Source organism: Pteropus alecto, unplaced genomic scaffold, assembly GCF_000325575.1.
Source record: "Pteropus alecto unplaced genomic scaffold, ASM32557v1 scaffold398, whole genome shotgun sequence".
Taxonomy (NCBI): Eukaryota; Metazoa; Chordata; class Mammalia; order Chiroptera; family Pteropodidae; genus Pteropus; species Pteropus alecto.
Genome location: NW_006442497.1, coordinates 3435198 through 3459240, shown reverse-complemented (window position 1 = coordinate 3459240; position 24043 = coordinate 3435198). Strand labels below are relative to the sequence as shown.

Here is a 24043-nt window from a genome sequence, read left to right as displayed (position 1 = left end):
AAGATGGAGTGGTCTGACATCAAAGGGACAAGGGGCCTCCCTGAAGTTCGGCATCTCTAGGCCCGTTTGGCTTTCTTTTTGCCTTGGCGGGGAGGTAGTAGAGTCACTAGACTTACTTTTCTAGGATTGTCTACTGGATTGGGCACCATCAAGAACTCAGTGGCTTGCTGGTCAGCCATGGGTTATGTCAGGAATACATTTTAGGGAGGTATTAAACGTGACAAGATAGAGGAATGAGTTAGTGGCGATGCTGAAGGCATTTCCGCCCCTCCGTGATGCATTCTTGCGTGGAGTCGACAAGGAAGAGCAGTTAAGGAATCTTATCCCAGTCCTACTAGATCAGTTATAGACTGGGGTAAGGGTAAGACAGCTTAAACTGATGTTGGTAGTGGTAGGGCTGAGGACGACAATCAGGGGGTTGGGCTTAGAACAGACCTTTGGAGACCTGCTATGATATATGAGTGAAATTAAGATCAACAGGCTGAAATTCAGGAAAGGACCACAGTGGGGTTGTTTGTGACATATCCAGCAGTTATAGAGGCTATTCCCTTCTGCTATTATATTAGAAAAGTTTACAACAGCATTGGATTCCAATTCTCCTCAGAGGGTCTGAGAATAGATTAGAATTAAGAGGATTAAGATCATATTGAAACATTGTGGAGGAGATATGCCAGAGTTCAGAGTCTGACTGAAATCTAGGCAGTTACTGAGAGGAGTGCACAGGTGTAGGAGAAAGCAAGGGTCAAGGGAAGACCCAAACCAAAAGCAGTAGCTAACAAGTCAAGAAGTCCGGGGTTACTCACCTGTTGGTATAGAGATGTGTCTCTTTTTTTTTTTTTCTTGAATAACAGCTTTTGGTCTTGTATGGATTCACAGGGGTATTCCTAAATAGAGCTGATTGGAGGCTCCTATGAGGACTCAGAGGAGAAAAGATTAATCCTAGATGGATGTATCCAGCTGTATATGCTGTGGTTTAACAGTGTTAAGGGTACTTAACAGGACCTAGTAGTTCCCTTTCCATTTTGGTTGTAGCTGGTCTTCTGCAGAGACTTCTTTCTAGGTTTTAAGGAGGACCCAATTTCCAGAGAATATGGATAAGGGATGTTAAATCTCTCCCCATTAAGGGTGTAGGGCATTCTGGCATAACTAAAAACTACTGAGAAATTAGACAGTCTTAAAGATGACAGCAGAGGGGTGGGATGAAGTACCTCTGTTCAGGCTGGCTGTCTACTCCTTGATGGTACAAACTTAATAGTTAAGGGCCCCGTGTGATCCATCGGGGCCGAGTAGGGGGTTCCTGTATCAATTAAAAAATTCATCTGTTTACCTGCTGTTTCAGGGATAACTCGGAGTTCTTCCATAGTCACAAGATGTCTTTCAGGAGGAGTCGCCAGGAAACTCGGGCCCCTTCAGTCCTCCTTGGATCTGGGAGCCTCTCTCTCCCTTCAGAGCTGGAGACATTCCTTCTTCCAGTGGCCTGATTGTTTGCATTGAGGACAGGACCCTGGGAGGAGCTCTTTTCTGGGGTGGGGGTACTGGTTGCTCCAGTGTCTTGGTGTTCCACAGTTAAAGCAAGGCCCCTTCAGGGCTGTAGGGGTCATCCCTTTTGCACGTCTCTTGTTTTCTATAGAGTGGCCCTGAGGTTGCAAGGCAGCATTGATGGTTAAGTGCCATCATTGGAGCCTGCAGTTTAGCCTGTCTGGTCTCATGCTGGGTCCTTTTATCCTCCTCAGCCTGATCTCTACTGTTAAAGACTCCAAAGGCTGTGTGTAATAATTAAACCATCGAGTCTGAGGGCCATATTGAAGCTTTTGGAGTTTTCCCCTGATGTCAGTCAGGAGCAGACTGGCTAATAAAGTGTTGGCTGAGCAGAGACAGACCGCCAGGGGAGGGGAATCGATATTAGCAAATCTCTGGAAAGCCTCCACTAGCCAACTTTGAAATAAGGCTGGATTTTTTTCTCCAGTCTTGGATCACCTCCTTGATCTTATCATAGTTAACTGGCTTAACTATGCCCTTTTTAATCCCTTCGATTAAGCAAAGTATCATATAGTCTCTCTTTATTAGATCTCTCTGCTCTGCCTGATAATTTCAGTCAGGGTCTTGACTTGGGACTGCCAGTTGCTCCCACTGGATGCCTATCTGGTTGTGCAGTAGCCATCTTATCTGCATGTATCTGGGCCTCAAGCCAAATTCTATGTTTTTCCTCTGGGGGTGTAGCAAGTAGATATGACTACTTGGATGTTCTTCCATGTCAGATCAAAGAACATTGCTAAGGCCTGAAATTCATCAAGAAATCTACTTAGGTCCTCAGAGAAACACCCCAGTTTGATTTTATATTGGGCAAGATCAGTCACAGAAAATGAGACTTGGACTCTGAGGGTTCCCATTTCCCCATTCGCTACTTCCCTGAGCAGACAGTTTGAGTGGACTCTGGGTGGTAAGAGTCTCCACCCTGGGGATGTCCTGTGGGGCTGGGTCCAGCCAGTTCCTCTGGTAAAGGGGATATATGGGGGCATAAGGAGTGGGTGATGTAAGAGAACTAGAGGAAGTGGAGGGTGGCTGAGGAGTCTATGGCCCCCTAGTCTCCTCTTCCCTCCTGCCTGGGCAATAGCAGCCTTGAGAGGAGAGGGTCAATGAGGAGGTCTGTGCTGTCTGGTGGGGGAGTAACAGAGGAGGATTGGGAGTAACAGATTTTACAGAAGCCTTGCTTTATTGGGTCCTGATATAGGGTCATAAAGACCTAGGCATAGGGGACCTTGGTCCATTTTCCCTAATTATAAGATGTGTTATAGTTTAAGGTTCCATTTTCAGGCCAAACCTCCTGATCCTCAAGTTTGTACTGGGGCCAGGTCATATTACAGAAGAAGACCAGCTTCTTCTGCTGTCTGCCATCTAGCTTAAAGGCCTTCCAATTCTTTAGAATGCAGCTGAGAAGTGAGTCTTTAGGTATAGATGAAGTGTTCCCCCTTGTGCCTGGAATGGGAGAACTAGAACTAGGAGACCAGATTTCAAGGGCAAGGGCATCCCCCAACCATTATCATCCAGTCAACAGACTAGGAGACTAAGCTAAGCATCAGAGTGTCCCTCAACAGTAGCTTAACCAATAGCTCCTGGGCTTCCCCGGGTTGGACCACCCTGGGTGGTCCAGAAGGTGTCCAGGCCAAACCCCTGGTGGCTCTGGGGTTTAATAAAAAAGGGAGGGTCCCAGGCAAGGGAAGGCTGAAGGGTCAGTGGGCTGGATGGCATGGGACAGAGGAAAGAGGAGGCCCGCCCTCCTTTTAAGGCGGTACTCAGATTCTTGGGTAATGGCCTGGAGTAAGGATGGAGGAGGGCTAGGATCTGGACACAGTATGGAGAGGTCTCGAGGCCCTGAGTAGATAAAACAGATTGGACAAAAGTCCACATTCTTACTAGAGAGGTCAGTTTGTGCCAAATTCCGTCTCTGAATTCTGGGGACATCGTGGACCGCAGAGGAGGACATGGCAAACAAGATACAGAATGATCTCATAGAGGGGGAGATCAGGACAGGAGAGGACTAGATAAGACCAGTGTGAGAACCAGAACGATTGATTACAGAAGAGGCAGAACTCTAGGATCCTTGCGATTTGACTAAGGCAAAAGAGAACTAAGGGAGCATTAGGACCAGCTAAGTGGGAGAAGACAGCAACAAATGGTCCTGAGAAGGCACAGACAGGAGGTTGAGGCTAGAAAGTAGAGAGGAGAGGGAGGAAGCCGTGACAAAGTAAAGTAAGACCAGTCTAGGAGGACCAGAAAATGAACCGTCAGGAGTAGGAGTGATTGTCGCAGATGAAGGAGAAGGGAGTTAATGAGTGTGCTTTTACTATGTGTCTGGGTGCGCAGACATTGTTTTGAGCTTGGCAGGATGCCTAATGCAGAACTACCCTGGTCCATGACCAAGTTATCCTACCATGGGAGTCTTCTAGCGGTGAGCAGCCTAATGGCTTTTTTTAAGTGCTCAACCCATGCCTGTAGTGCAACTGGGGTTCTCCAGACATGATCTAAGAAACAGAGAAAAGGAAAGGGCACAATAAATCTAATCATAACTCAAACTGAGATGAAGGTCTCTGTGGCTCTGAGCGATGACAGTTTCCAAGTGATGACAATTTCTCCTGGATGAAAACTTATTTTTTAAAAATATAGAAAAAAGTTGTGCTCTCTATTCTATTTTTCAGTATGTCTAACTCTCTAAAAGTATAAAGCCATCTTATTTACAATAGTTTAAAAATAAATCTTGATATTTAACTCCTTTCTTACTCCTCCATTCACAAGTATCTTGGCTATTCTTTGCCCTTCACCCTTCACTACAAATTTCAGAATTAGCATGTCATCTTCCATGCAAAAATACCAAGATTATAGACAAAAAAAAGCAAATTGGTGATTGTCAGGGGATGGAAGAAAGGAGATTAAGGATTGACTGCTAATGGGTACAGGGTTTTCCTTCGGGGTGATGACAGTGTTTTAGAACTAGAGGTGGTGGTTGCACAACATTATAAATGTATTCAATGCAACTGACTTGTATACTTTAAAGTGGTTAATTTTATGCTTTATGAATTTCACCTCAGTTGAAAAAAAGAAAAGAACTTGGAAAAGAACTAACCCTCAGAGACCTAGCCTTTCCCCTAGATAATCAGCAACCCCAGAGGCAGCAGAAGACACTAGCCTGGACCTGCCTAATGGTCGTAAGGTCCAGACCTCTGACAAGCTAAAGATAACATCTTGACCTAAGTTCTATTTCAGTACCTTAGCCGAAAGGTGGACCAACCCCTTGGCTACTTTCCCATGAAACTAGATAGAGGGACACAAAAACAAACCTCAGAACTGTCCTCAAGACCTTAAGAAATGACTTATTACCCTTACCTCACCTCGGACCAATCAGCTCCCAGCATGACCCAGAACCTCCTAACCCAGGATGTCTTGTGATTTTGCCCTATATATTCTATAATCTACATGCCATCAGGGAGTTTGGGCTTTTGAGCCCTAGCTTCCCATTCTCCTGAGTGGCATCATTCATAATAAAATAATAAATAATAAAATAAAATAAAATAAAATATTTCTCCACAGCAATTCTTAGTGCTTAGTGTTTGGCTCTGCTAGTGCCAAGCGGATGAACTCTTTCTGTTAGGTAACAGATTAAGTAAAGCAGACTGCCCTCTCCAATGCAGATGGGAATTGTTGAGGCTAAAAAAACTTAACACTTTTCCTCCTACATTCTAAGTTCTTCTAGTTGGGCTAATAATCAAATTAACTGAAACAGGTTTATAGGAGAAAATCAAATTTTAATACATACATGTGAGATTTCACATAAGCATGAAAATTCCAGAGACAGTGAGGCAACATAGGGTATATGTGACATTATGGACAAAGGAGAAAAGAAGGGGACAGAGAATGGGTGATTTACATGTAGTTGAGGAAGAGTAAACACACATGGCAGCAAACACTCTCTAGGCAACTCAGAAACAGTGGGACATGGGGTATCTAGGCTAACAGGTCCCTGCCTAAACCTTCCTATTTACTATATTTAACTCAAATTAGGCTAAGGTGAACATCCTAAGATCTCTTTCCTGAAACAGACCTTTCTAGTTGAATCTCTTAGGCAGGAAACAGGGAAGGTCAAAGGTTCTTTCTGAGTCTTTCATTTCTTAAAAACCAACATAAAATCAATATCCCAGAAAACACTTTAGCGTGGCAAAACTTTGGTTTACTTCAGCATCATCTAATCCACTGAGGGCCAAATTGAACAAAATGCTGAGGAAGGAGAAATTCACCCCCTTTTTTTCCCCTGCATCACTTGAATTGAGCTGGGACATATTATCTTATCTTCTCCTGCTCTTGGACTGGGATTTACATCGGCTCCCCTGGTTCTCAGGCATCTGGACTCAGACTGAATTATACCACTGGCATTCTTGGGTCTCCAGGTTGCAGATGGCAAACTGTAGGATTTCTCACCCTCACAATCATGTAGGCCAATTCCTCATCATTAATCTTCATATATATATAAATATGTATGTATATATATTATGTATATATGTGTATGTATGTGTGTGTGTGTGTGTGTGTGTGTATATCTATATATATATCTTACTGATTCTGTTTTTCTGGAGAACCCTGACTAACACAAAAATCAAGTAATAATAACAATGGATTATCATAAGTTTAATCAGGTGGTGACACCAATTGCATCTGCTGTACCAGATGTGGTTTCATTGCTTGAGCAAATGAACCCATCCCATGGTACCTGGTATGCAGCTCTCAATCTAGAAAATGCCTTTCCCTCTATTCCTGTCCATAAGGTCCACCAAAAACAGTTTGTGTTCAGCTGGCAAGGCCTGCCAGACATCTTCATTGTCTTACCTCAGGGGTATGTCAACTTTCTAGCCCTAAGTCATAATTGTGTTTGCAGGAATCTTGATCATCTTTCCATTCCACAAGATATCACGCTGGACCGTAACACTGATGACATCATGATGATTGGACCTAGGGGGCGAGAAGTAGCAACTACTCTAGACTTATTAATAAGACATTTGTGTGTCAGAGGGTGAGAAATTCAATTAAAATTCAGGGGCCTTCTAGAGGTCTAGTGGTGCAGAATATGTTGAGATTTCCTTCTAAGGTGAAGCACAAGTTGTTGCATCTGGTCTCTCCTACAATCCAGAAAGAGATACAATGCTTAGTGGGCCTCTTTGAATTTTGGAGGCAATACAATCCTCATCTGGGTGTGTTCCTTTGGCCCATTTACTGAGTGACCCAAAAAGCTGTTATGTGTGGGGCCCAGAACAAGAGAAGGTTGTGCAACAAGTCCAGACTGCTGTGCAAGCTGCTCTGCCACTTGGGCCAAATTATCTAGCAGATCCAATGGTATCTTAAATGTCAGTGATAGAGATACTGGCAGATTGATTACATTGGACAGCTTCTATTGTGGAAGGGGTAGTAATTTATTCTTTCTTACTGGAATAGACACCAGATATGGCTTTGCCTTCTCTGCATGCAATGCTTCTGCAAAACTACCATCCATGGACTTACAGAACAACTTATTCATATGTCATGGTATTCCATACTATATTGCTTCTGATCAAAGAACTCACTTCACAGCAAAAGAAGTGTAGCTCTGAGCCCATGTTCATGAAGTCCACTGATCTTACCATATTCCCCAAAATCCTGAAGCAGCTGGTTTGAAAGAATGGTGAAATGGCCTTCTGAAAATTCAGTTACAATGACGGCTTGGCGGCACCACCTTGTAGGGCTGGGACAAGATTCTCTAAGAGCCCATATATGTTCTGACTCAGCATTTAATATGTAGTACTATTTCACTGATAGCCAGGCTTCACGGGTCAAGGAATCAAGGGGTAGAAATGGGAGGGGCTCCACTCACTATTACCCTTAATAACTTACTAACAAAAATTTTGCTTCCTTTCCTGTGACTTTATGCCTTGCTAACCTAGCGGTTTTAATTCCAGAGGAAGGGTTGTTTCCACCAGGAGATACAACAACGATTCTATTGAATTGGAAGTTAAGACTGCCACCCAAACACTTTGGGCTCCTCATGCCTCTGAATCAACAGACAAAGAAGGGAGTTATGGTGTTGGCTGGGTGGGGTGATTGATCCTGACCACTAAGTGGGAATTGGACTACTTTCACAATGGAGGTAAGGAAAGTATGTCTGAAATACAGGGCATCTCTTAGTATTACCATGCCCTGTGATTAAAGTCAATGGAAAATTACAATCTAATCCAAGGAAGAGTAATGGCCTAGACCCTTCAGGAATGAAGGTTTGGGTTACTCTCCTAGGTAAAGAACCTTCACCATCTGAGGTGCTTGCTGAAGGCAAAGGAAATACACAATGGGTGGTAGAAGAAGGTAGTTATAAATACCAGCTATAATCACATGGCCAGTTACAGTAATGAGGACTGTAATTGTTATGAATATTTCCTCCTTATTTTGTTATGGACACATTTGTGTGGGTATATATCTATTTTTGTTTTTTCCTCTCTTATTCCCTTATCATGTAACATGAAGCATATTGACTTTATATCATAGCATTTAGGTATTATTGATTTTATATCATAGTATTTTAGTTATGGGATATTAATGAGAAGAGTAAACATAATTCAAGGACTTTATTTCCTCTTTGGAGGAAGGGGTTAGTGTATTTCAGTTGTATATGGGACAGTTGTATCATGTTAGGCAGAATTACAACCTTGTTATTGTCTTTATTGGATATTAAGTATAATCTAAGGAGGTACATATGGGTGCCAAGTTGACTATAAGTGGACTTGTCATGGTTAATTTTATGTGTCAATTTGACTGGCCAAGGGGTGCCCTGATTAAACATTATTTCTAGGTGTGTCTGTGAGGGTGTTTCTAGTTGCGATTAGCATTTGAATCGGTGGACTCTGTGAAGTAGATGGTCTTCCCCAATGTGGGTGGGCCTTATCCATCCCATTGAGGGCTTTAATAGAGCAAAGGGCTGTGGAAGGAGGAATTTGCCCCTTTTCTTTCCTGCTTCACTGCTTGAGCTGAGTAAGACATTTCTTCTCATCTTCTGCCTTCGGACTGGGTTTACACCATAAGCTTCCCTTGTTCTCAGCCCTTTGGATTTAGGCTAAATCACGCCACTGGCTTTCTTGGGTCTCCAGCTTGCAATGGCAGATCATAGTACTTCTCAGCTTCTATAATTCCGTGATCCAATTCCTCATAGTAAATCTCCTTTTATATAGATCATCCTACTGGTTCTGTTTCTCTGGAGAATCCTAATACAAAAATCAACCAATGTTGATTTTTACAAAAATCCTGAAGGAAAAAATATCCAGCCAGATATGCTTCAATTTTAAAGGCTACAGGAAGATATTTTTAAAAATAAGAGAATTCAGGGAATATAACAAAAACAATTATGAACCCTTTCTGAAAAATGTACTAGAGAGATAAATAAAAAAAGATGACAGTGGAGAAGCAGTGGTAAGAAGACTACAGATGAGACATTTATCTATTTTTTCAATTAGAGTTGACATTCAATTTTATTTTATCAGATGAGCCATTTAAAACATAAGTAAGACTATATAACTGGATTATATGTACAGAACAGAAAGTAAATATTATAAGGCCTGACAAAATAGAAAGCATAAAAGCCATAATCAGGAGGTAGGATGGCTGTACAGCACACTAGATATCCTAAATAGTTCTCCTAATTGAAAAGAGTAAAATTCAGAATAAAATATTTTGTAAAACAACAAAAACAACAAAAGAAAACACTGCTGAGCTGGCACAAATAGAAGTATTCTTCCAGAGTGTACAGCTGAAACTTATTGGATTTCGTTAACCAATGTCACCATAAAAAATAAAAAAGAAATAAATTAAAATTAAAGAAAAAAAAAAACAAAGAATAGGCAAATCCATACAAATAGAGAGTAGCTGTAAAGGACTGGGAGAAGGTTGACATGGGGAGGACTGCTAATGGATACAGAATTTTTTTTTGTAATGAAAATGTTCTGAAATTAGATAATGGTGATAGTTGTATAACTTTGTGTATTACAAAATACTAATTTATATACTTTTAAAGGGTTTTCTGGTATGTGGATTATATCTCAGTTAAATATTTAAAAAATAAAGTGGATAAGTGGTTGCACCCCCCAATAAATAAACTTACTTAAAAAAAAAAAAGTATTCTTCCAGAGGCCAAACATGAAATTAAATCAGGAAGCCTAGGAGATAAGGGAGTTCCAAAGTCAGTTTTTCTCCCAGGAGTTTGTGAAACGCAGGAGACCTTGACACAGATTGTTTTCTGGGATGCAGAGGACAGGAGATAAAGCTTAGGGCTCCCCCTACCAAGATAGTGAGAGATTTCTGCATATGGTTGAGACCTCCTATGACCTCAGTATAAAGGCATATAAAAATAAAAACAAAAAACCATTTTAGAGGAGAGAGACAGGGTGCCTGCCTTCACCTTGAACAAAAGAAGAAAATAATCTCTCCTGAGAACCTGAAACCACAATTCAGCCTTTCCACTGTTTGTGCTCAAATTCCCATTTCTACAGAAGTTTTTAAAACCAGTGAGCTTCACCAGTTTCTTTCTTCCTCTACCACTACAACCAACAAAGTTCCAGACAATGCTGCCCCATCAGCCTAGGCCCCAGAATGAGGACAATGACATAGAACACAGGTTCAGCAAACCTTCACTGGGGAAAAAAAATCATTGTTTTAAGCCACTAAGGTGTTCAGGTTGTTTGTTACCACATAACCTAGCCTAACCTGAAGGATATGTTTATGTGAATTAAAAAAATGCTTGAAAATTTGAACAAGAGATAAGATGCTATAACGAGTAACTAAGCAGATTTGAAAAGAACCATACAGAACTTCTAGAAAGGAAAAAATATAAAAATTGAAAATAACTCAATGGATAAAATAAACAGAATAGGTTTAACTAAAGAAAATAGTGAATCAAAGAATAGATCTGAATATATTCAAGAGAGATAAAGTAACAGAAAACAAAAAAAGATTAAGAGACATGGACAGTTAGATTCAGAAAGCCTAATATATATCTAAGCAGAATTCCAGAAGGAGAAATTAGAGAGAATGGAAAAAAGGTAATATTTTTCATAATTATTGAAAGATATTAACCCTTATATCTGGAAAGCCCAGAATATCACAAGAGCGCTATGATAAATAGAGGAAGTCATATTTAGACATGTGATAGTGAAATTGTGATGCACCAAGGAAAGGCTACCTTAAAAATAGCCAAAGAGAAAACACAGATTTCATACAAAGGAAAAGCAATTAGATTCATTGATACGGGACATCACTTGTAAAATTCTTAATCTTTTAGCAGGAAATGATAAGGGATATCTCTCGCAGTGTTCTTAATCTTTTTAGTAAACCTAGTTTTCTTCCCTCCTTTCTGCGGGGGTGGGGGGGGGGAAGGCCTTCTTCCTTAAATCCTGATAATTGTCCCAAAAGAAACTGGTAACGCAGATCCTCTATTGACAAGGATCATCAGCCCATTGTTAGCAGAAATGGTGTTAAGCTAGACAGGGCCCTTAGAGTATGAGAAATACTCCCGTGGGGTCAGAACAAAGCTGAAATAACTGAACTCAAAAACTACCCTTGCTATCCATCACAGATGAGTCAGTATTTGCAATTTGAGTCTAACGAAGTTAATTGCCTAATAAAATAAAAGCACACAGTCTTTGGAATAATATTATAGAATCCAGAGTCACCATAATATTGACAATGTCCAAATATAATCCAAAATTACTTTATATATAAATAACCAGAAAAATATAACCCATTCAAAAGGGAAAAGACAAATCAACCAAGGTCAACCTTGAGATAAAGTTTGGAATTATTATACAAAGACTTAAAACAACTATTATAACTATGTTAATAAGGTAAACAAATATACTCTTACAATTAGTTAAAAGATAAGAAGTTTCAACAGCAAGAAGGAACAATAGATAAATACATACACACACCCATTCGATCCTTCTTTGCTGATTCATATTTTCAAATTTGCCTACTTGTCAAAATTTATTTGTAAGGCCAAAATCAATATTCATGATGCTTTTCGCAATGAGTTCAGTGATAATGAATAAAAAATATATTAAATAAGATCTCTTTAAACAGAAACACACTTAAAACAATGTTATATATTGATTAGTTGATGAAAATATGACCAGAAGCTAACCCTGTATTTATCCTAGTAGTTCAGTATTCACTAATTCAATGTTTGCAGCGATTGTATAACTATAAAAAATAATGAAAATTAGCTGTATATACCAATGAAAAGTCTAAAACTGAAAAATATAGCATCTGATATGAAAAGTCACTGAATAGGCTTAATAGCAGATGACAGAAGAAATTCAGTAAACTTGCAGATAGATAAATAGAAATTATCTAAAGAAGAAAAAGAAGAAAAAAAAAAGGATTGAAAAAGTGAACAAGCGCCTCAGGGACATGTGGGGAAAAATAAAAATGTCCAATATGAATGTTATTGATAGAAAATAAGAGAAAAGGATAAGGCAGAAAAAAATATTTAAAAGAATGTCTGAAAACTTACCAAATAAGGTGAAATATATAAATTTACAAAATCAAAAATCTCAGGGAAACCCAAACAGGATAAATAAGAAAATTATGCCTAGGTACATCAAAGTCAAACTACTGAAAAGCAATAATTAAAAAAAAAAAAAAAAGCTTGAAAGCATCCAGAGAAAAATAACACAAGGAAATAATGATTCATTTTTATCAGAAACTATGAAGGCCGGAAGATAGTAGGACATTCTGAAAGTTCTAAAAGAAAAGATAAACCTGTCACACCAGTCTTTTATACAGTGAGGATATTCTTTAGGAATGAATGTGGAAATACACATTTTCAGATAAAAGAAAACCAAGATCATTTATCACCTGCAATGCTGCTCTATAAGAAATACTAAAGGAAGAACTTCAGGCCAAAGAGAAATGACACCAGGGGGAAAATCAGACTTTCAGAAAGGAAGAGCATAGGAGATGCTAAATAGCTAGGTAAATATAAAAGACTATTGTTTTCCTCTTAATGTCTAAAAAACAGTGTAACTGTTTATAGCTAAAAAGCTAATGAAACCAGTAAAAGAATAGAAAAATAAGCCCAAAGAAAGTAGAAAGGCAGAAAATAATATAGCTAAGAACAGAAATTAATTAATGAGAATTCAAGCATATAATAGAATTAATAGAGTCAAAAGCTCATTTAAAGAAAAAAACTGACAACCCTATGGAAAAATGGCTAGATAAATGGAAAACAAATAAGCAATACAGGAGACAAAATGGTGACATAACTCAAGAAAAGAAGTTAAAATAGGTAATAAAAAAAGATATTATGAATAACTTTATTTGAAAATAAGTTTCTATGAAAATACAATTAAAACTAAGAATAGAAAACATGGTTAGTCCTATAATTAATTAAGGAACTTGAATCAGTACATAACTATCTTCCCACAAACAAAACACCTAGCATCTGACCCTAACCAGTTCAGGTGAGTGTTACCAAATGTTTGGAGAACAGATAATTTCATACCCTGAAAAAAAGAGATAATGAGGGAATAATCCCAAATAACTTTGAGGCTAGTAAACCCTTGGGAAAAAAACTTTTCATAAAATTTAATATTCATTCATAAGAATCTTTTAGCAAACTAGACATAGAGGGGCACTTCCTTAAATTGTTAAAAGTTTTAAAAAACTGTAGCATACATCATACTTCATGGTGAAACAATGAAAGCATTGTTTTTTAAGACCAAGAGCAGACAAAGATGAGTTATTCTTTTGGTTAACAACTTATACAAATTTTCCAGAGTACCGAACACAGGAAATGAAAGTTTTAATAACTGGAAAGGAAGAAACAAACTTGGCATTATGTGTATAAATGATTGTCTATATACAAAACAAAACAAAGAAAAACAAATTAATAGATTATTACGCAATTAAGGAGTTTGCTAGATATAAAATCTGTAACATACAGTTATTTCATTTCTGTACATCAAGATTCTAAAAAATGAGGTATAGAAATACTGTATATCAATAAAAAATATAAAGAATCTAGGAACGCATTTATAAAAGAAGTATAAACTATGAAGAAAACCTATGCAATTTTATTAAAGAACATAAAAAAACTAAATAAATGGAGAGATATACCATCTTTTAGGATAATAAAACTCAATGTAGGAAGGTCCTCCCCACTGACCTATATATTTAATGAAACTTTAACAAAAATCCTTGCTAGGTTATTTTTATAGGCTAGATATAAATATTTTATAAAAGAACAAAGGGCCAAAAATAGCCAAAACATATTAAAGAACAAAGTGAAGGAATTACTTTATCAGATATTCAAAATATAGTAGGTATAGCAATTCAAAATGATGTGGAAGAGGAAAATAGACTAAAGGAACAAAGAACCCAGAAACAAACTAAGTACACATGAAAACAATTTAGGCAGATAAGATAAACTATGCTGGGACAACTAGTTATCTATGTGAAACTAATGAAAATAATGAAATTTGATCCTTTCTTCCCACCAAATAAAAACCAATTTTAGGTGGATTAAAGACCTGAAAGTAAAAGGCCAAACTATAAAACTTTTGAAGGAGAATACAGAAGACTATTGTATAGAATAAGGATGAATTTCTTAAACAACATACAAAAAAACACAAACCATTTTAAAAATTGGTAAATTCAACTACAATAAGAACGCAAGATACCATGTACAGTTAAAAGCCAAACCATTAAATTGGAAGGTTATCTGCAACATAGTTGACAAAAGATTAGTATCTAAAAATGTATAAATATCTCCTACAAATCAATCACAAGAGACAACCAAAGTGAAAAAAATGGGAAAAGAGAAATGCATTTCATAGAAAACAGCTGACCATTTATCATAACATGCTCAGCCTCCTTGGTAATTCAGGAATTGCAAATTAAAAGCATAAGAAAATACTATTTTGCACCAAATACATAGATAAAAAAATTAAATTTGGGCAATACCACACATATTAAAGAGATTATGGACCAAGGGAATTCTCTTTCACTGCTTGGTGGGATTCTAAACCAGTAGAATCATTTGGAACACAATTTATTACCTAGCATACACCCAATGATCCAATTCAGCAATTCCCTATCCAGGCTACGCCCTAGAGAAACCCATGTATGTGTGCACATTGGACAGGTACAGGAATTGCCATGGTGGCAATAAACATCCATCAACAGTAGCAAATATAAACAATGTAATAGCCTCTTCTATGGTAAAACTTAATGGATAGCTATAAACCTCAACATGAATGAATCTCTAAAACTTAATGTGGACTAAAAGAAGCATGTCATAAAGGATATATAGTGTGATTTCATTTACATGTTCAAAAATATTAACATTCTTAAGGAAGAACAATTAACACAAAATTCAAGATAGTGGTTACCTCTAGGGAAGAGAGGTGACCATGCTAAGGAAGGAGCATATAAGGGACACCAAGATTCAATTTCGTAAACTGGGCAAGAGCATACAGGTGTTCCATTTTCTTTTAAAGCACATTAAAAAATAGTAATAAACAAACAAACACACACAGGAAGGGAGAACACAGTACTATGGTGGGAAATCAATCCATACTATCTAAACTTTCAATGTTTTTAAAAATAGCCTAACATTACCAACTTCTCAAGTTTTCATAATGTATTTTTTTAATGCTAGAGAGACCTTTTAGGAATATTTCTTATGGACAAATAGCAGAATATGACATCCAGCAAATTCATATTTCCCTTTCTTCTAAAAAATTATTGGATTTATTCAATAGTATATGCTATAGACTGTCTTCCAAAAATTCTTATATTGAAACTTAATCTCCAATGTGATGGTATTTGGAGGAGGGGCTTTTGGGAGGTACTTAGGTCATGAGGGTAGAATGCTCATGAATGGAATTAGTGTCCTTATAAAGGAAATTCCAGAGAGCTCCTTTGCCTCTTCCACTATGTGAGGACACAGTGAGAAATGACCATCTGTGAACCAGAAAGCAAACCCTCACCAGGCACCAAATCTGCCAGTACCTTGATCTTGGACTTCCCAGCCTCCAGAGCTGTGAGAAATAAACTTCTGTTGTCTATAAGCCAGTCTGATATTGTTACAGCAGCCCAAACTCAAAATGATATGCAAATAATCCCATTCTTATTAAACAAGTTCTATCATTCTATAATGAAAGAGATGTCTGGACTTATGTTCACCAACTGCCGATACTAGTTTCTTGGTAATGGGATTAGATTTTTTTTTTCTATAGTGCTTGGAGATGTTATAATAAACATAAAAAACAAGTCATTTCTTTCAAAACAATTTAAGATCTGAATATGACAAAATATTATTATCTATAACCTTGGTGATAAATTAACAGATCTTGGCCATATCACTTCCTATTCTTTTAAATATTTCAAAAAAAAAATGAATTAAAAATATCTCCAAAAATAACTTGCAGAGAATACATAATGTTGGTACCCACATTAAGAAGCTGCTAATAATAAAAGAAATTATGAAATGGCCAACTAAAAACAGCAAATTATCCCCCAATCCTTTAACTTCACCTTTAAAATCTATTAACCATAATCTTCTCATTGTCAGTTCCAGGACAAAAGCCTGATTAGAAGTGACTTGAGAAACATGTAGGAAAAATACCAAAAGAAAACTTGCCTCCTGGTTACCACGTTGATGGTTGGTGATAATTTTTCTGCTTTTGTACACCTTCCTATACTTTTCCAAATTACATATTATGGTAATCAGTAAAACAGGTTAAAAATCTGTTATGTTCAATATTCCTTTAATGAAAGATTAGGGCTGTTATCTGTTTTACCACAAACCCAAGACAGAACACTGCATGGGACATAATAGGTGTTTGTTCAATGGGTGAATGTACCATCTGCTCATTTTCCTGCCTCTCTCCTGCCCCTTTACAGGAAGCAGCTAAAGCACAATAAATGGCACAGCGGCCTAGGCAGGAAACAGGGGCCTGGGTAGGTAGTCTTGCCTCAAAATAAAGTACTCGATGTACACACTTTTGATCAAAATTAGTAAACTTTATTTTAACTTCAAAAAATAAAATAACAGACAAAAGGCAGCTTTAGCTTTGTTCTTCTTGAAGACTGGATGTAAAGAACCAGAGCAGGAACTAAGAAATTAAAATACCCTTTGCCCCCAATCAAGCCATAGGCAAAAAGCAATCCTCAATTTGGGGACAGGTCTGGGTAGTTGGGAAAGGAAGAACATCACAGCCAGGTGAGTGGGTTCTGAGACGACAGCACAGTGGAGAACAAGACAAAAAAACCTCACTGGAAATGGGACCAGAACTTCAACAGGTAACTTTGTCACAAGGGGATATGTACAAGGGAGCTAGGCTAGGGGCCTGCACTCCATGAAGGAGGTGAGAGGACTGCAGAGCACCACCAGGTTGCTGTTTGCCCTAGCCAGCTGCTGCTTCACCCTGCTCACCCTCAGTTCTCTTCATCACTGTCATCTGGGCTGATGGCTGGGCTGGTGAGGCTATAAGTGGGGCTAGTGGGCGAGTATCCAGGGGAAGTGGGCGAGTAGGTAGAGCCTTTGGGGGAGGTGGGTGAGTAGGTGGGGCTGGTGGGTGAGTACTTGGGGGAGGTGGGTGAGTAAGTGGGGCTAGTAGGTGAGTACTTGGGGGAGGTTGGGGTGTAAACGGGAGAAGTCGGTGAGTAAGTAGGAGATGTTGGTGAGTATTTCGGCGTGGTGGGTGAATAGGTGGGGCTGGTAGGAGAATACTTGGGAGAAGTTGGAGAATATTTTGGGCTGGTAGGTGAGTACTTGGGAGAGGTTGGGGTATACTCTGGTGAGCTTGGACTGTAGGAAGGGCTGGTTGGGGTGTACTTTGGAGAGGTAGGGCTGTAGCTGGGAGAGCTGGGGCTGTAGCTGGGAGAACTCGGGGTATAGGTTGGAGACTGTGGTGTGTAGCGTGGGCTTGAAGGGGAATAACTTGGTGAGGTGGGGGAGTAGCTGGGTGAAGTTGGAGAGTAGCTTGGAGAGGTTGGGCTGTAGTTAGGGCTTGTCGGTGTATAGTTGGGACTAGTAGGTGAGTAGCTGGGTGATGTTGGACTATAGCTGGGTGATGTCGGGGTATAATTGGGACTGGTTGGAGAATAGTTAGGGCTGGTGGGTGAGTAACTTGGGGAAGTTGGTGAGTAGCTTGGTGATGTTGGAGAATAGCTAGGAGATGTTGGTGAGTAGCTGGGGGAGGTGGGAGAATAGCTGGGTGACGTTGGTGAGTAGCTGGGAGAGGTTGGTGAGTAGCTGGGAGATGTTGGCGAGTAGCTGGGAGAGGTTGGTGAGTAGCTAGGTGATGTGGGCGAGTAGCTTGGGGAAGTTGGAGAATAGCTGGGAGAGGTGGGAGAATAACTAGGAGAGGTCGGGGAATAGCTGGGAGAGGTTGGAGAGTAGCTGGGAGAAGTTGGTGAATAGCTGGGTGACGTGGGACTATAGTTGGGACTGGTTGGAGAATAGGACGGAGAAGTAGGGGAGTAGGAGGGTGAAGTAGGGGAGTAGGAAGGACTCTGGGGTGTGTAGCCCCCAGGGGAGCGGGGCTCGTAGGCAGGGGATGTTGGGGAGTAGCTGGGAGACATGGCACCACCTGTGGGAAAGAAATCAAAAGGAGTTAAATGATGGATAGACAAGCCCAAAGGAAAGATCAGAGAGAAAATAAACTTGCCCTGACAGACAGGGGAAACTCACCTGGTGAGGGGATGTATGGGCTTGAGGGGCCTGGGGAGCCTGGGGAGCCTGGCGTGGGAGACCAGGCAGGGGAGTAACCAGGGCTGAAGCCGCTGGCATCTGAAGCAGCACTGGGAGAGAAGCCAGCTGCCCCTGGGGTCATTCCACTCCCTGCAAATTAAGAAAAACATTAAGTTAAAACCAGAGCTGGAGCCCAACACCATCTCTAGTGCTCCACAGCCTCCTGTGTTCCAACAAACCCAGCTCATCCATCTCCTGAACCACCAAGAGGACTCTCTTCCTGGGCTGGGTCACTCACCAACACTGGGGGACCAGGCGCCATAGGCTGGGGTTGCACCCTGGTTCCAAGGTGTCATGGCTGGAGAAATTCCTCCCATGGGACTGGGTGCCGAACCGAAGAACATGCCAGTGGCTACATAAAAGGTACACAGTGACTTATGAGAAATAGCACTTAGGGACAAGCCATCCTCTCAACATTAATGGACTGCCTCCCCTTGGAAGAGCCAGCCAATTTCTGTACACAGCTGAGGCCGTCATACTCACGTCCAGCAGCCCCCAAGCCGGGGATATTGGTGGGGATCTCCATGCCATACTTGCACTTCTCTGCATCAAGCAGGAGGTCAAAACAGCCAGTGCCAGCTGGAGCTAGCTGGCCCAGCATGATATTTTCAGACACCCCCTTCATAGGGTCACTCTCTCCATGTGCAGCTGCTTCCATAAGCACATCCACCTGACAACCAAAGAGGGGGCACTACCCATTAGACCCCTCGACATAGCACTCCAGGGCTGTTCCACCCTTGTCAGAGCCAACCCACCCACCAGAGGGAAGAACAGCATCAGTGCCCACCCTATAGCACATTCACTTTGGTGGACACTCTTTTTCTCAAAGCACTCCCTCTTTCCACCCTGTTCATTAGTTCTGCCATTACCGTTTCCTCAAAGGAGCACTTCATGAGAGGTCCAGTATCCTGGCGATTGACTCCGTGTCGCGTGATGGCCATCAGGTGGCCACGACAGGTCATAGTATCACACAAGAGAGCCAAGTGCCGGTAATTGACATAGGAACCATCAAAGGAGATGACATGGTAAAGCTCCCGCTCCAGGGCCTTCCGCACAGCTTCAATACCCAGCACCTGGCATGGGGTTTGGGGGTGAAAGGTCAAGACAGAGTAGCTCTGCTCCCGGCTCCTACCGCCACCTAGATCCATAGAGGGACAGTCAAAAGTCAGTGAAGCCCAGACTTAAAAGTGGATTCAGGCATAAAAAAATCTGACCAAAGAAATCCTGTGAGTGAGAACACACAATCCAACTGTTGCCAGGAGACCCAGGGAGCAGGTCTCAAGCCAGAAATCCAGGACAGACAGCTGGGCTCTGTCTACTGGACAGACAGTAGAGCTCTAAGGGGCTCACCGTGAAGATCTCCACAATGTCATTGGACGTAGTGCGCACAGGGTCCACATCCTTCTCACTCAACACCCGCATCAAGCTTACACCGTCCGTCTCCAGAATCCACTCCTGCAGGGCCTTGAATTCCCCGTCCTCTGTGATAATGATCTTCTTCTTGTTGTCTGTCTGTGGCAAGTGCATGTACACCTGGAGGGAGACATAGTGAGTTCAAGTTGGTTGGGTGGGGGTGTGAGAGAAAGAAAAGTAGGAGGTGGAAGGACTGTGGGGGAGAGAATGGCTGACCTTGCTGATCTGCTCAATACCCTGCAGGGTCATATCTGTCAGCATGTTGGACTCAATACAGCGCAGGAAAACGTCGTCATCCATCTTATCCACCACCTCTTCTTCCTGCAACAAGAGTGAAGTCACTACTTCTGGAATACTCCAGGCTCTTCCCAGGCTCAACTCAAACCACAGCCTCCTCTGGGACCCAAGAGTCAAGTCAGGCCCCAGACTCTGCCCTCTTCAGTTCCAGTGAGATTACTTTTTATCATGTTTATATGCTCACATTAAAAGAAACCTAAGAAAAGCACCCACACTCCAAAATCCTAACACAATTTCCACTTGTGTGTGCGTGCAACTCTGAGGGCTGTAGCAAGGCATAGAGCACTCTCTGCTCTTATTCTGGCACCCACTGAGTATTCACCCAGGCTGCTACTGCCTAGACAAATAATCTTACTGAATGAAAGTATACTGTATTCCATCAAGCACACATTTCTTACCTATTCTCCAATAGTTCAATAGTTAAGTTCTAGGTTTTTATTATTAAAGCACCAGGTACCCACACCTGTTGAACAATTTTTTAGGAGCCATGCCCAGAGTAAAGTCACTAGTCAAACATTTTCCTGGGTCTTATTACACCCGCTATCACACCACTTCCCCTAGGACATAGCAATCCTGTCCAACCTACCCTCAACTCTACCCCGGGCTCTCATGCAGGAGCTTCAGGGAAGGAGAGCCAATGACAGGACTACGGGAATGTCCCCACTTTAACACTATCTTTTTTATCTAAATAACTGCTACTTCAGATTTTGAAAATTTTTGCTGCTAAAAGTTTTGAAAATCATTGCTAACCACCATTACCCATTCCTACATTAGGTGGTGTCCAGGTTGCTTTCATTTTAATGGCTTCCTATGTTTGACACATGAAGTTCTTCTTGGATCCCATTTACCTCTTGCATTTTGTTTTCATCACTGTTCATGATGCGGATACGGAGTACCAGCTTCTCTGCATTATCATCATTAAAGATGCAATTCAAGTCATCGCCAAAACCTGGTGAGGAGCCATGAGAAAGATCACATCTACAGTACTTCCCAGTCATTGTTCATCTGAAGCTCTCTCCTTACAGGGTGCTCTTTTGGCTCCCCCCTCCTTCTCATAGAACCCTTCTAGAAAGAGGAGAAACACTGAAAGAAAAGGGAGTGCAGAGGGGAAGTGAAGAAGAGATGCCTTGGGGGATTAGAACCAGCATATGGAAGGCGGTGAGGGTGGGTGGCTCGTTGGGGACTAGAGTGCAATGACATGACAAAGGAAGATCCTGGGCAAAACTCCTGGGCTGGGTTGGCACTCCGAGCCTTACCAGCATTGATCTTTTCGGCAATCTGCTCCATGGTCAGCTTCCGATCAGTCATGTGCTTCCGGTCCAGCTCCACCCGCAAAAGCCAGGGGGAAATTCGGGCCACATCAAAGTCAGGCATCTCATAGTAGACATTCACCCATTCCTGATCCTCTGCCACCACCGTGCTCTGGGGGTTCGGGTCATAGTAGATAGCTGTGTTGGCAGTCACTTTCCTCAATGTTGTATGTTCCAGGCGGCACAGAATGTCCTGGGAAGAAAAAGCGATTCATAACACAAGCAGTGGGTAGCACCAAAAGCTTCTTCAAAGCCTCCTGTAGAGGGAATCCTAAACCTTTTATTCAATGAAAAGAATTCCTCTCCTCCTCCTGCCTGGAAGCCCATCCTCCAAGGCCTACCTTGGCTCTCTCGGCATCTCGAGCAGACTGGCCCAGCAGGAAGACAGTAAGTGAGGGGGTCTTTGGCTTCTTGGAAATGTTGATGAGCTCCTTAAGCCGGGGCACACCCAATGTCACATTCTTAGCAGACACACCAGCATAGTGAAAGGTGTTCAAGGTCATCTGGGTTGCAGGTTCTCCAAGGGACTGTGCAGCCAGAGCGCCCACCATTTCCCCAGGATGGGCCTAGAGAGTAAGAGATGCTAGCACCAGAAAAAGCAAGCTCACCCTTCTTCTGATGAATGACAGCAAGCTGCACTCAGGACTGAGACTATCCTGTGCTCTTACACAACATGGAACAGACGCATGTGGATAAGGCAGAGAGACTTAAAATTGTCAGTCTTATTTGACCATCCCTTTCCTTAGACAGTACTTCAATTTACACATCCCATTTTGTACTTGATGTGCTTTAGACCCAGAAAAAGGTATTATATACCATCTAAAAACCCCCAAATTTCTAAAAGTATGCAAAAGTTACAATGTAAATATTCATTTGGTGATAGTCTTCTAAATGGGAAGCTCCCAATGCATTATTTTAATTGAGATATAACCATATACCATAAAATTGAACCTTTTAATTGGAATCATATAGTATATACCTTTTTCAGACTGGCTTCTTTCACTTAGTAATATGTATTTAAGATTCATAACTGTTTCTTATGGCTTGATAGCTTATTACTTTTTATCATGGAACAATATTCCCTTGTATGGATATACCAGTTTTGTGTATCCATTCATTAATGAGTGAACATTCAAATTGTTTCACTGCTTTGGCTATCATGAATAATGCTGCTATAAATATTTGAGTGCAGATTTTTGTGTAGACATATTCTTTCAATTTTCTTGGGTATATTGGGATGGAACAGCTGGGTCACGTAACTCTGTTTAAACTTTTGAGGAACTGTTACCCAAAGCAGTTGTACCATTCCCACAAGTAGTGTATGAGAATTCTAATTTCTCCACATCCTTACCAACACCTGCTAGTGGGCATGAAGTGGTATCTCACTGTGGTTTTGATTTACCACATGGCTAATAATGCACAGCATCTTTTCATGTGTTTACTGGTCATTCATATATCTCCTTTAGGGAAAAGTTCTAGTCAAATCCTTAAACATTTTTTTCTTTTCAATGTTGATTTGTAATAGTGCTATTTTTTTTTTTTTAATACCTACAGCACCCAGTCTTCCTAGGTGGTCTCCCATCCAAGTACTAACCAGGCCTGACCCTGCTTAGCTTCCAAGATCAGAGGGGATCAGGCGTGTTCAGGGTGGCATGGCCACAGACTGTAATGGTCCTTTTGCATGGCCCTTATCAGATATTTTATTTGCAAATATTTCCTCCCATTCTGTGTGTTGTGTTTTTACTTTCTTGATGGTGGTCTCTGAATCACAGAAATTTTTAATTTTGATGAAATCCAATTTATTTACTCCTGTTGCTGCTCATGTTTTTGGTGCCATACCTAAGGACCCACTGCCTAATCCAAGGCCATTAAGATTTACCCCAGTGTTTCCTTCTAAGAGTTTTATAGTTTTAGTTCTCATATTTAGGTCTTAAATATATTTTGAGATTTTTGTATAGGTTAGTTCTCATGTTTAGGTCTTAAAATATATTTTGAGATTTTTGTGAGGCAGGAATTCAACTTCACTCTTTTGCAAGTGACATCCAGTTGTCCCAGCACTATTTGTTGAAAACACTATCCTTTCCTCATTTAATTGACCTGGCACTCTTGTCAAAAATCAAGTAACCATAAACGTAATGGTTTATTTCTAGACTCTCAAGCCTCTTCCACTGATCTATATATGGATCTTTACGTCAGCAGCACAATGTCTTAACTACTGCAGCTCTGTATTAAGTTTTGAAATCGAGAAGTGTGTGTCTTCCAAGTTTTGTTCTTTTTCAAACTGTTTTGGCTATTATGGGTCCCTTGCATTTCCATATGAATTACAGCTTATAAATTTCTGCAAAAAAGGCAGCGGGAACTTGGTACTGATCGTATTGAATCTGTAGATCACTTTGGTTATTGCTATTTAACAATATTAAGTTTTCTAATCCATAAACATAAAATGTCTTTCCATTTAAGTCTTCTTTCATTTTTTTCAATCATGTTTTATAGCACCCTAATGTATGTTAATTATTTAATTTATAATACTGGATTTAGATCAAATGGATTCAGAAGTACGACTATAATTAAATGTTCTCTTCTTCTATTACCCTATAAAATTCTTAGACAGTGATGGTATATTCCAGTATCTGTAAATCTCATTTCTGCTTACTCCAATTCCCTACCTCCACCTAACTTAGAATTCCACACACAGCAAGCATTTTTA

The 24043-nt window shown here is 40.5% G+C and overlaps 1 protein-coding gene and 1 pseudogene across 2 annotated transcripts in view; both read right to left on the bottom strand.

The window, feature by feature from the left end:
• Window positions 1-16561: 16561 nt before the first annotated feature.
• Window positions 16562-24043, bottom strand: part of POLR2A (RNA polymerase II subunit A) — a 23274-nt gene continuing 15792 nt past the window's right edge. The window contains exons 20-29 of one of the 2 annotated variants that reach the window (XM_006922318.2): window positions 21678-21902; window positions 21283-21529; window positions 20875-20975; window positions 19946-20050; window positions 19667-19849; window positions 19186-19389; window positions 18800-18986; window positions 18555-18668; window positions 18257-18406; window positions 16562-18155 (exon numbers count right to left, since the gene is read on the bottom strand). In XM_006922318.2, the coding sequence (XP_006922380.1) occupies window positions 16999-18155; window positions 18257-18406; window positions 18555-18668; window positions 18800-18986; window positions 19186-19389; window positions 19667-19849; window positions 19946-20050; window positions 20875-20975; window positions 21283-21529; window positions 21678-21902 (2673 nt within the window). In that variant the 3' untranslated portion in view covers window positions 16562-16998. The remainder of the gene's footprint in view (window positions 18156-18256; window positions 18407-18554; window positions 18669-18799; window positions 18987-19185; window positions 19390-19666; window positions 19850-19945; window positions 20051-20874; window positions 20976-21282; window positions 21530-21677; window positions 21903-24043) is intronic. The other variant, XM_025040104.1, reaches the window with a different exon arrangement.
• LOC112471469 lies at window positions 22882-23000 on the bottom strand (annotated as a pseudogene).